The sequence below is a fragment of the Zonotrichia leucophrys genome, chromosome 23 (assembly GCF_028769735.1).
Source record: "Zonotrichia leucophrys gambelii isolate GWCS_2022_RI chromosome 23, RI_Zleu_2.0, whole genome shotgun sequence".
Classification (NCBI taxonomy): Eukaryota; Metazoa; Chordata; class Aves; order Passeriformes; family Passerellidae; genus Zonotrichia; species Zonotrichia leucophrys.
In genome coordinates, this window is record NC_088192.1 from 7200291 (window position 1) to 7212207 (window position 11917).

Consider the following 11917-nt stretch of genomic DNA (forward strand, 5'->3'; position numbering starts at 1 on the left):
TTGAATTGAATTACTGTCGGCAATTTTTTTCCTCACCACTTGTGTCAGGCATCTGTTGTTTTAAGTAATCATCTGACGAACACGTCCCTGCAGCTCTCCCTGCCGGGAGTGTGTCTATCCCAGACAGGACCGGGCAATAAAGCAGAGAAAATGGACTTTTCTCCCCAGAATCACAGAACCATGGAATGGTTTGGGTGGGAAGAGACCTTGAAGCTCATCCCATTCCACGCCTGCCATGGCAGGGACACCTCCCACAGTCCCAGGTGCTGCCAGCCCGTGTCCAGCCGGGCCTCGGGCACTACCAGGGCTCCAGGGCTGATCCTGCAGGTATTTTCCGATCCAAATGATTCCATGATCCAGTGACCACTCGGACCGAGATGCTCCTACGTCCATCAGCGATGCCTGCCTGCGCAGACCGGGCACAGTCAATAACTTTGGGGCGTTTTGGGGACAAACGGGCGGGAAGCGGCCGCGGGGAGGCCCCGCCAAACCCCCGCCCCCTCCGCGCACGGGCGGCCGGGCCGCCTTAAGCCGCGGGGGCGGGGCCGGCCGGGGGCGGGGCCAACCCGAGCGTCACCGGCAGCAGCGCCGGGCTCAGCCGGAGAGCGCCGAGAATTGCCGAGTTCAGCCGAGCGGAGCCGAGTTCAGCCGAATGCAGCGAGCGGCAGCGCGGGTGCTGCGCGGGGCGCGGAGCCTCCGCGTGCTGACCCCGCCGGCACGGACCCTCCGAGTGCTGACCTCTCTGGTTCGGGCCCCACAAGTGCTGACCTCCCTGGTCCGGACCCCCCCGGTGCGGGCACGGTCGGCCTCGGCGGGGACCCCTCCGCTCGGGCTGCTCTATGAGCGGCACGGGGAAGCCACAGCCGTCGTGCAGTAAGGGGGGGACACGCAGGGGGTGCATTGCAGGGGGTGCAGGAATGGGATGGGTGTGAATATGGGAGGCATTGCAGGGAGGGGGTGCAGGCGTGGGGCCAAGGCTGGGGGGGCACAGCTGGGCGGAGATCTGGAGCTGCAGGGGTGCCGAGAGGAGTGGGGGTGCAGTGCAGGGGGGTCAGGATTGCCCACAGTTGTAGAGGATGGGGATGTGTTGCAGCTCCCTGTGGGACCCCTGGACATGCAGGGGGACTGGAGGAGCCTAGGATGCCCCAATGTTTTTGTGGTGCGTTGGTCTCACAGGTGGATGCTGGGGGTGATGCCTCCATATCCCCCACCCTCCTGCTGCTGCTCTGTCAATTGGTCTTAAACCTCATGATTTTCTCAAAAAGCCCATTCTTGCTTAATTTGGGATACGACAGGAAGTCCAAGCCTCAGCATCGCTGTGCCCCAACTTGGCCCTGAGTTGCATCCCACTGATGGGTCTTCCCTTTGAGATCTCAATTTAGGGACCAAAGCAGGATCACAAGCATTTTTTTGGGCAACTGCTGATGCTCAGCATCAGAAATCCTGGAAAGGAGAAATTGTTGTTTAGTGGAGTTTAGACCATTTTTTTCAATGGAGGAGACTTTGAGCTGCTGCTGCCCCTCTTGACCAGCTCAGTTCACGCTGATACATTATCCAGATGCATCCAGACACCAACCCCCTGGTTTTTTTGGAGGACTTTTGCTCTTCCAAATGATCATTTATTTGTGCAATGGTGCTTGTCAACACTGCTACTTCCTGAGATTTGCTGTTACCACCCCATTGCTTGTGCAAGACTGGTCTTGCTTTGTGCTTTGTGACTTCTCCATTTTCACAGATTTCCAGAAATACCCCAGTTCCCCATAACGCTCGAGCGGGGCAGGATGAGCTGTAAAATCCCCAGCCAAAACCGCAGCTTTTTTACACAACCTGCTGAGTTTGTTAAGTTTAGTGAGCATCTCTGGGCTTGGTGACACCGGATTGTTTTGGGCGGTTGGCTTTTAGCAGCCTTTTCAAAAATCTGTCCTTCTGTCTAACAGAAATCTGATTGTTTTGATAGGATGAGGCATGCAGTGCTGTTAATTTAGGTGGAGGTGTAGGTGATACAGGCACCCTCCAGCTTCAGCCACAGCACAGAAGGCATCAGCAAACTGGTATTGATGCCCTTTTCCTTTGTGTCTCCCTGTTCAGACTGAAGGACCTGGAAGTGCCCAAGCTGGGGGACTGCGATGTCCACGTCAAGATGTTGGCAGCACCCATCAACCCCGCTGACATCAACATGATCCAAGGTAGTGTGCTGGATTCATACTTTGCACGTTGGCACTTGCAGGATGCTCCGAGTTGGAAGGGACCCATGAGGATCTTCAAACCCAGCTCCTGTCTTGGAGGGTTCAGAGATGGCTCCTGGCACGGGGATTTTGGGGTGTGAGGGGGTCTCCAGCTCACCTCCAGCTTCCCTACAGGAACCTACCCACTCCTGTCGCCGCTGCCAGCCGTGGGGGGGAACGAAGGTGTCGGGGAGGTGCTGGAGGTCGGGCGCCACGTGAAGGCTCTGAAACCAGGGGACTGGGTCATCCCCGCAGACGCCGGACTCGGTAAGTTCACCTCGGCACTGCTGAGTCCTTGCTCCCCCTCCCCTGCAAAGCATCTTGCCAGGAGATTTTTGAGGTGCTGGAGCCCATGGGAGGTGCCCAGGGTTGCCCAGAGAGCAAACCCATGGTCAGCTCCTGTGTGAGCTGCTGTGGGGATTTTGGGGGTTCCAGAGCAAAAGCACAGCTCTCCAAAGCACCATCTTTGCAGGGTGTGGGTAGAGCCATGAACCTCTGCACTTACAGCAATTACACCTGATGGGATGGGACTCAAAATTGGGAACAAAAGTCCATTAGGGAATGATGGGTGAAGGAAGCAGGAGTTGGAACCAATGTGAGACCAATCATAACGAGACAGTTGGGATGATTGATGGGGTTATTTCTTACCTATTTATGTCTTGGTTTATTTTCACCACATGTTTTTCTTTTAAATTAATTAATTTGGTTTTATTTTATTTTTAATGTATTTTTTAAAAGCAAGCTCAGTTTCTGCTGCCCAGCCCTAGCAAGTGATGCTGCTCATCCTCCACAGACACAGGAACATTCTCAAGAAGGATGGGGGTCCCCAGGGAAGGGGCTTCTGTGCACAGGACTTAGCATGCACCTTAGAACACCTGGAAGAGGAGCAGTGGCAATGCCATTCCTTATGCCAAACTTAAATTTTAAAATAATCTTCTGTAGCATAGACCCTTTATGGGATGTCTGTGCTATTATAAAGCATTGCAGCAATCTGTATTTCTCCGGAAACGACCACGTGTTGCCCCATCAGCTTAGAACTTCCCTAAAGACCTGGGATAAAATATTTCACACAAGCAAGGTCACGGTGGCCTCTCACTGTAGTTTTCTCCTTAATAATGCTCTGCTGGGAAAGTGTGGGAATTTATTTCCCAACAAATGTCTCCCATGCTCCTCCAAAATGCCAATGGCCTGATATTTGCTGGTTGTGGTTTAGTGTCACAGCTTGTTCTTTGCCTATTTCCTCTTAAAAGACTTTCTGCTAAATGAGAGAAGGAAAACAATAGAGTTAAGAGCCTGATGGGGTATTTTTAAGCATAAAACCACTGTAAATAGATCATAGAGGGTTAAATTAGATATAAGCATAGAGGGAGTAAAGCTGACTAAATTGGCTTGGAATATATGGGCTCATCCATAGGATGGAGAGTATTTCCATTATCTCTGCTCACATACCCAGGGAGCCCCAGTCCCATTATCCCTCTGCGAAATGATTAGGCTTTGTTGGGTGATAAATCTTGGCAGGCAGCGAGGAATCCATTCCTTGCCTCTTGGAGCATTTTGACTCCACCCATATGGGAACCCATTCCATAATTCTCTCTCCAGGGTCTAGCTGGTTCCCAGCACCTGATGCTGTGCTGCCAAACCTACAGTGTGAGCTGATGGTTTTCCTTTGCTTTCCCCCCTGCTGTGGCTGTGCCCATGGTGCTGCTGTTCCCAGGGACGTGGCGGACACGGGGAGTGTTCCCTGAGGAGATGCTGCTGAAGGTGCCCAGTGACATCCCGGTGCTCTGCGCTGCCACTCTGAGCGTCAACCCCTGCACGGCGTTCCGGCTGCTGGCTGACTTCGAGAGCCTGGCGCCCGGTATGGCCCTGCCATGAGGGAGCAGTTCCACACAGATTTCCCGGCTGCCTCTGCAGTGGAATCTGGGTTTATTCCCATCCAGGTGACTCCGTCATCCAGAACGCCGCCAACAGCGGGGTGGGCCAGGCCGTCATCCAGATCGCCAGGGCCTCTGGCATCAAGACCATCAATGTGGTGAGGGACAGGTGGGTCCTCTGGGGAGGAGCAAGTCTGGGAGCTGGATCTGATCATCCTGCCCATCCAACCCAGGATTTTCTCCCATTTCCTCCTCCAAGTTGTTCTCCAGCCTCTTCCCTGTTGTCCCCATGCAACGCCGGAGCAGAATGAAGGAGAAGGGGGAACTCTGCTTCCTGGCTCATCTAGTCCTCATTTTTATCTCCTTTTCCCTCCCCAGACCTGATCTTGCAAAACTGGTGGAGAGGCTGATGGCCCTGGGTGCTGACCATGTCATCACAGAGGAGATGCTGAGAAAGCCAGAGATGAAAGATATATTTAAGGTACCTCAATGCTGATCCCACTAAGAGATGGTCCAGGGCTGTTGCTGCTGTTCAGCACTGCGGGGAAATGCAAGGATGATGGGAAGAACAAATTTCTCTCTAGAAAAGGATTTAGCTGTGATGTGGTCACAAGGGTTTTCAGGTGAAGAGAGAGGTGGGAATGTTGATTCCATGTTCAGAAGGCTTGATTTATTATTTTATGATATATATACTACATTATAACTGTACTAAAAAGAAATAGAAAGAAAAGTTCTCAGAAGACTAGCTAAGCTAAGAATAGAAAAGAATTAATAACAAAGATCTGTGTCCTGGCAGAAAGCGAGAGCAGCTCTGCCATGAGTGGTCAGTAAATCCAAACATCCACAGGAGACCAATCACGGATCCACCTGTTGCATTCCACAGCAGCAGATAACCATTGTTTACATTTGTTGCTGAAACTTCTCAGCTTCAGCAGGAGAAAGTCATAAGAAAGGATTTTAATGAAAAGATGTCTGCAACATTTAGCCCTGGTAGTGGAGGGATTTTGCTGCTGCCACAAGGGAAAGATCACAGATTTTGGTTCCAATCAGACTGGGCTTGAAGCAGCCTGGTGTAGCTGAAGGTGTCTCCAGCACATGGCAGGGGAATGGAATGAGTCCCTTCCATCCCCAGCTGTTCCATGATTCTGATGGATTTTTGCTCTACTACTCTCAGCAGCCCTCAGGTAAATGTTGAGTTTAATGCAGATGCTTTATCAAAAACCATGGTCCCATCCCCTAAAGAAGCCATAAAATTTGGGAACCTTTGTCATAAACCCTTGCAGAGCATCCCGATGCCCCGGCTCGCCCTGAACTGCGTTGGAGGCAAAAGCACCACAGAGATGCTGCGGCATCTGCAGTAAGTTTGGCTGGATGGTGGCTTGTGCACAAACCTGGGGACTGGCAATGGAGGGTCCTGCTCTGGAGTCTGTTGAACTTTTGGAGAGGAAAGATGAATGGAAAAGTGGTTTTGGGTAACAACAGCGATTTGAAGTCTCACGCTGCTGTTGGGGTCCAGTTGTGAAGGTTCCCCAGCTCCTGGCCAGGTGTAACTGGTGTGCTGAGCTGCAAATTCAGCTAATAGTGCACAGAAGCAAGAGGAGAGCTTGGAAAGTGGGATCTGAGGGGTAACTGGGGAGCCCTGGGTGCAAGGACAGCCCCAGGGGGGTTGGGGATGACAGAGGAGGAGGTGGCAACTCAGAGCTGCACTTTTGGGGCCACCTAACCCAATACCCCTTTTTCTACTCCAGGCCCAAGGGGACCATGGTCACCTATGGGGGGATGGCAAAGCAGCCTGTGATGGTGCCTGTGGTGAGTACTCCCTCTTTAGTCACCTGTTCTCCATTGCATGTCCCCATCCCCTCAGTACTGTGGGCACCTGGCTCTCCCCAGGTGCAGACTGAGACCCTCCAGCCTTTTTAATTTGCCTGATGGGGTCCATCACAGGACAAGCTGTGTCCCACTGCTGGGCTCTTGGCTTTTTATATGGAGGGTTTGGGCTGCCAAAAAATTCCAGGGGGGAAATGATCCTGCAGGTGCTGAGCATCAAACCTGCTCTGACTCCACACCTTAGAGTCACCTCTCCACATCCCTGGCTCACAAATGGCAGCTCTAACAAGGGGCCTTACTGCCGCTTTCCACCACCGTCACGCTGGGAGGGGACACACACGTGTCACTGCCTGTGTGAGGGGACATGGAGTCACTGGATGCACAAGGGGACATAGAAGTGTCACTGGGTACCAGGAGGACACACAGGTGTCACACATTCCACAGAGTGCCTTCATCTTCCGGGACATGCGGCTCCGCGGGTTCTGGATGACGCAGTGGCGGAAGAACCACGCACAGGGTGAGCTGGGGGCCTGAGGAATCTGAGCTGGGGGGGCCTGAGGGACCTGAACTGGGGGGTCTGAGGGACCTGAACTGGGGGGTCTGAGGGACCTGAGCCGGGGGGGCTGAGGGACCTGAGCCAGGGGGCTGAGGGACCTGAGCCAGGGGGGCTGAGGTCCCCTGCCAGGCATGGGAGTGGGAACAACCCCACCCAGCACCATCCTCACTCCCACTCACAGAGCCTCTCTCTTGTCCCAGTGATGCCTTTAGAGGCTGTGTAGAACAGAGGCTGGACAGTGTTAAAGGAATAAAGCAGGGATTTATTAAAAGGCTTCCTTCAAAGGACACACCTTGGGCAGTACAAGAGCCTGGCTGAGGGTACACCCAAGATGGACCATGGGTCCCAAGTTTTCACACTTCTATAAGTTTTGGTCCGTTTCCATATTGGGGTTAATTGTCCAATTTCAGTCCCACCCTCCCAGCTTGCTCTCCTCAGTTTGCTGTTGTTTGCACTTTCTGGGCCTGAAGCTGCAGTGGTGTCCTTGGTTCTGGAGCTGGAAAAGGATTGTTCTGACTGAACTGTGAGGAGAACTTGCTGACACTTTATATGAAGTTCAGAGTTACACACTAATGCAGGACAGAATCTGGAAAATAAGAAAGCTCAAACTTAAGGCATCACGAGGGTGCTGAGACACTGGTGCTGGCCTCAGGCAGGGACCATGCCAGGGGCTCTTCCCTCATCCCACATGCCTGAGCTGGGGCATATCACACCCAGGGACCCCATATAGCCTGGGGCGGGTGTTCCAGGGGTGGGTGGGTGGCCCTGCATGGCGCAGTGAGAGCTCCCTCCTTCCCGTGCAGACCAGGAGAGCGTGGCTGCGATGATGGACGCCCTGTGCCAGCTCATCCGCAGGGGCCAGCTGACAGCGCCCGCCTGCACCGAGGTCCCGCTTCAGGACTACAGGGCAGCGCTGGAGGCCTCCATGAAGCCTTTCGTGTCCTCCAAACAGATCCTCCTCCTCTGACCTGCAGCTCCTGGAGCCCTGTCCTGTTCAAATGCTTGTCCACAGACTTGAGGGGGGAAAAGACCCTCCAGATCCATTGAATTTCTTTTTTTCCTTTGTTTTTCACATTTTGGATGCCTACTGAAAGCTTCAAAAGCCTCTGCGCCTCTGCAGCTTTGTGTGGAAGTGCTGCAGGAGGGAGGCTGCATCTCACTGTGGCTGGGGGCAGTTTGGGATCCCAAATGATGGCTCGCTCAGCTCAGGATGTGAAAAGAGCAGCAGTTCCCCCTCAGATGTGCTTTTGGGGCTGGCAGGGCTGTATTTATCCCAGCTGGAATGTGGGAAGGGCAGGGAAGCCCATGTTATCTCCCTGCAGCCCTGCTGCCTCCAGGCCAGCTCCGAGTAGGAGGAAGGGGCATGGACTGCCCCAGATGACAAGGGGTGTTGTGCTTGGAGTGGCCCTGGGTGCTGCTGCAGCTCCTGGAGGAGCCCTGGGTCACCCCTGGCTGGGTTTGGCCAAAAGCACTGCAAGGACCAGAGCCTTTGGCCATCAAGGGCTGGAGCCAGGCCCTCAGTGTTCCTGAAGGCCCTCCAGTCCGGGTGTGGGACAGTGACTGTCACACTGCAGAGCAATGTGAAAAGATTTATTATTGAGAACAACCAACAACGTGTTCTTGCTTCCTCCTGTGCTGCTCTTCTACTCTATGACCCCACAAGCGCCCTGTGGCCCCTGCTGTCCCCAGCCCAGGCGTGCCGAGGCCCGGCAGCGCCGGCCGTGCAGGTGCAGGTGGGGCAGTGGCCGCGGGCCGGAGTGCGGCCGGCCGCGGGCCGCAGCGTGGCCATCCCAAACCACGGACGGGAGGGCGGCGGCGGCTCAGCCGCGGGCCCCTGCGAAGCCCCGGGGTTTGGCTGCCCAGAGCGGAGTGTGGGCAGTGCGAGCGTGCGGGGCCCGTGTGGGGCTGCAGGGGCGGCGTGGGGCCGAGCGGGAGCGGCCTGCGGGGCGCCGGCGGGGCCGTGCCTGCAGGGCCGCTTGTGAGGGGAGGGCCCGGCCGTGCCGGCCCGGGGGGCTGTGCCGGGCCGTGCCTCGGGCACCGTGCAGCCGCTGCTCGGGCATGGCTGGGTGTCCTCATCCTCCTCCGCTCCTGCCGCCGGCTGAGCATCCCACCTGTGAAAAACGCCAATCACTTGTTTTTAACATTTTTAAAAGTTTAATAGTAATAAAATGGTTAAAAAGAATAGTAACACAATTAGAGTAATAACAATTTGGACAAATTGAATTAGGACAATAGGAGACAATAAAAACAAAGAGTTATGGACGTCCGGGTACCTTTTTCTGGGCATCATGAGCCCGAAAAAGGACACCCGTTAACAAAGGATTAACCCTTAAAAACAATAGCCTGTTGCATATTCATACACTTCACCCCGGGGGTTTGCGCTTTCCCCCCCGCCCCCCGGGCACCCCCCCCGGGCCCCACGGGGGCCCCTCATCCCCCGTAAAAAAGGGTTTTTTGGGGTAAAAAAAGCAGCTGAAAAAAGGGAAAGGGGAAAAGGGGTTGTTTGCTGAAAAAGGGGGGGAAAAAAAACTGAGAGACCCCGGGGTTGGGGGGGAAAAAGGGAAAAATGGGGGTTTTTAAAAAGGGGTTTTAAAAAAAGGGGCTCGGTTTTGGGGTTTTTTAAAATGTTAGGCCCAGACCCCTTTTTTAAGCCCACATCCACCCTCATTTTTTGACCCTTTGGGGCCCCCCAAATTTGTGGGGTTTTTTAAAAAACCCAAAAAAATTGCTGAAGAAACCCAAAGCCCGCTTTTTTCGGGGCCCCCCCCCCTGTAAAAGTAACTGACCCCAAAACAAAAAAAAACTTTTGCTCCCATCCTTTTTCCAGCCTTGTCAAGGCTCATTTTTGCTAAAATTTTAACCCCCTTTGATTTTTCCAAAAAGGGAAACTCTGATCCTTTCCCAGTGCAGACCCAGCTGCTCTACTGCCTAGTTCCTCCATGGAGGTCACCCGGGGAAAAAACCCCTTTTCCCTTCCCTGCGGAAGCCGGGGAAAAAAAAACTGGAGAAGGAAGCTTCTCAGGGGCCTCATTTTTAAAAATTTTCGGGGGGCCCCCTCCTCCCCCGCACCCCTTCCTAAAAAATTTTTTCCCCCCCAATCACTAGCAGTTCCCACTTTTCTCCACCAGATCAACTCAAAACTCTGGCTGCTCAGGACCCCCCCCAAGTTTTTTTGAGGAAAAGTCAAAAAAAGGTTTTTTGGGTGCAGAAGATCTCTAAAAAAAAATTTTTTTTGTTGGGGTCCCGGATTCATCGGGCCCAAAACCTTTTTAAAGGGGTTTTTTTTTTCCCCGGGGGGGGGGTTTCCCAAAGAAACCCCCCCCAAAAAGGGTCCCAAATCATCTCGGGGATGGCCCCGGGAAAGCTGAAGCCACCCCCCAAAGTTTGGGCCCCCCGGGAAAAAAACCAGGATGTCTCCTTGAAGATACTCCATTTAAAATTTTTTTTTTCCACGGGGTTTTGGGTGCCTCCAACCACCCCTTTTTGGGGCCTGACAGTCAGCAGGAGGGAAAATCCTGTGGCTCCAGCTGCCTGGGGAAATTTTTCCATCTGGTTCCCTCACAGTGACATCACAGCGTGAAAACCGTCCCCCTTTTGGGGGGGAGGGGGTGGGGGAAACAGAAAAAAACCCCAAAAAAACCCAATTTTTTCCCCCAAAAATTTTGTTTTTGGGGCCCAACTGAAAAAAAGCTGTATTTCCATTTTGGGAAAGTCCTGCCCGGGGATTTCGTGTCCCAAAAGGGCCCCCCCGGGGGAGTAAAAACCCGGGGGGGGTGGGGGGAAAGGGGGGGCATTTTGGGGGTCCAAAAGCCCCCGACCTCAGGTTTTTTATTTGGGACCTTTTTCCCCCGCAAAAAAAGCCTGTAAAAAAAAGCCTCGGAATGACCCAGGTGTGGGGGTGCCACAGGGCTTTCCTTTTGCTGTGACTGGGCCCTTTTCCTGGGGGATTTTTTTTGGAAAAACCCCCCCGGGTCTCCATGCTGCTTCCCCCCGGATACTATAGGGGAAGTGTTCCTCAAACCCCCTCTTGCAATGGGAAAAAAAACCCCCCTTTGGGTTTGGGGTTTTCCCCCAAAATTTTTTTTCCTCAGAACCTTTAAACCCAGCCCGGGGGCCCCCACGGGGGGTCTCCCCCTCTTTTTGTCCCTTTCCCCCAAAATGCCTGAGTGGGAGGGCAGCCCGGGGAAGGGGGGGATCTTCACTTTTGGGGGGGCTGGGGTTTCCCAGAAAAAGGGGGAGAAGAGCAGGGCAGGAAAGTTTCCAGGATTGGGGGGAGCAATGTACAACCGCATGGCCTAGGGAAAAGAAAAAACTCTCTGGGAAATTTAAAAACCCCGCCCCGCTGGGGCCCCCAAAAGGGGGGTTTTTAAAAACATTTCATCCCCTCTAAAACCCCCCACAAGAAACCCCCTTAAACCAAAAGCAGGGGTTTCCCCCGGATAGACTCACCCATCCCCCCTTTTGCCCCCTTTCCCAAAAAAATCCCTCAAAATTTTGTTTTTTTCCTTCCCCCTGCCCCATTTGGGAAAAAAAGCCCCCTCCCGTCCTAAAAAGTTCCGACCGAGGATAAAGTGGGGAAAAAAAAGGGAAAAAAAAAAACCCAAAAGATCATTATGACCTTTAAGCAGGGATAAACCAAAAAAAATGCAGAGCTTTTTTTCCCCCTTTTTTTTTATTGGGCTCAGGAAAAAAAACCCCAAAAGTTTTTGAAAAACCTTTTAAAAAATTTTTTTGACCTCTCATCCTATACCAAGGGACAAAAAGGGAAAAAAAAAATAAATTTAATTCCCTTTCAAAGGGGCAAAAACAGGGGGAAATCCCGCGGGTGTTCACCAAAACAATATTTAAACGTTTTGGGGGTGATTTTGGGGTTTTTTTAGGGGGGGGTACAATTTTTGGAAAAGTTCCAAGAGCCTCTGCGGGGTTTGGGGTTTTTTAACATCTAAATTTTAAAACCCAAAAAAAAAAAATAATTTCCCCCAAAAATGACATTTAAAAGTTCAGAAAAAGGGGGTTTGTTTTCTTACCAGGGGGAAGAAAAAAAGCCAAACGCCACGGGTGGGGAATCCAGGGGGGGGCCCTGGGGCCCCGATGTAGGGAGGGGGGACCCCCACCCCCTCCCCTTTGGGGGGCCATCAATCCAGCATTTTTGGGGGGGGCAATCCCAACCCCGTCAAAGAGAGGGGCCCCTAAGCCCCTCGGGACCGTAAAATGCGCCCGCACGGGGGGGAAAAGGGGGGGGCGATCTTCCTCTCCATGGCGAACGGGACCCCCAAAGGGGAAGGGGGAAAACCAAAACAGCCGGGGTTTCGGGGAGGGGGGCCCCCCCAAACCCCCCACCGTGGGGAAAGGGGGGCGCACCGTCCCCCCCCATCAGACACGGAACGAGCCTTCCGCCCATGGGGGCGGGGCCCCCTCTCCGGGGCCCGGGGGGG

The 11917-nt window shown here is 53.5% G+C and overlaps 1 protein-coding gene across 2 annotated transcripts; it reads left to right on the forward strand.

Annotated features, from left to right (window-relative positions):
* The first annotated feature begins 566 nt into the window (after nt 1-566).
* Nucleotides 567-8113, forward strand: MECR (mitochondrial trans-2-enoyl-CoA reductase). Of its 2 annotated transcripts, none has more exons than XM_064731727.1 (10): nt 567-873; nt 2089-2186; nt 2361-2492; nt 3940-4083; nt 4166-4268; nt 4478-4580; nt 5383-5456; nt 5848-5908; nt 6371-6443; nt 7286-8113. In XM_064731727.1, the coding sequence occupies exons 1-10, from the start codon at nt 653-655 to the stop codon at nt 7447-7449; spliced, it is 1173 nt and encodes a 390-aa protein (XP_064587797.1). In that variant the 5' UTR covers nt 567-652; the 3' UTR covers nt 7450-8113. The 2 variants fall into 2 exon arrangements, with proteins under 2 accessions (XP_064587797.1, XP_064587798.1); XM_064731728.1 differs by having other exon boundaries at nt 601-790.
* The last annotated feature ends 3804 nt before the right edge of the window (nt 8114-11917 follow it).

What these genes read in the sequence shown, in the direction of transcription:
- MECR (XM_064731727.1), top strand. Translation starts at nt 653, where the DNA reads ATGCAGCGAGCGGCAGCGCGGGTGCTGCGCGGGGCGCGGAGCCTCCGC. An exon ending in TGACATCAACATGATCCAAG is followed by an intron (nt 2,187 to 2,360) that starts GTAGTGTGCTGG and finishes GCTTCCCTACAG; the next exon opens with GAACCTACCCACTCCTGTCG. An exon ending in GAGATGCTGCGGCATCTGCA is followed by an intron (nt 5,457 to 5,847) that starts GTAAGTTTGGCT and finishes TTTCTACTCCAG; the next exon opens with GCCCAAGGGGACCATGGTCA.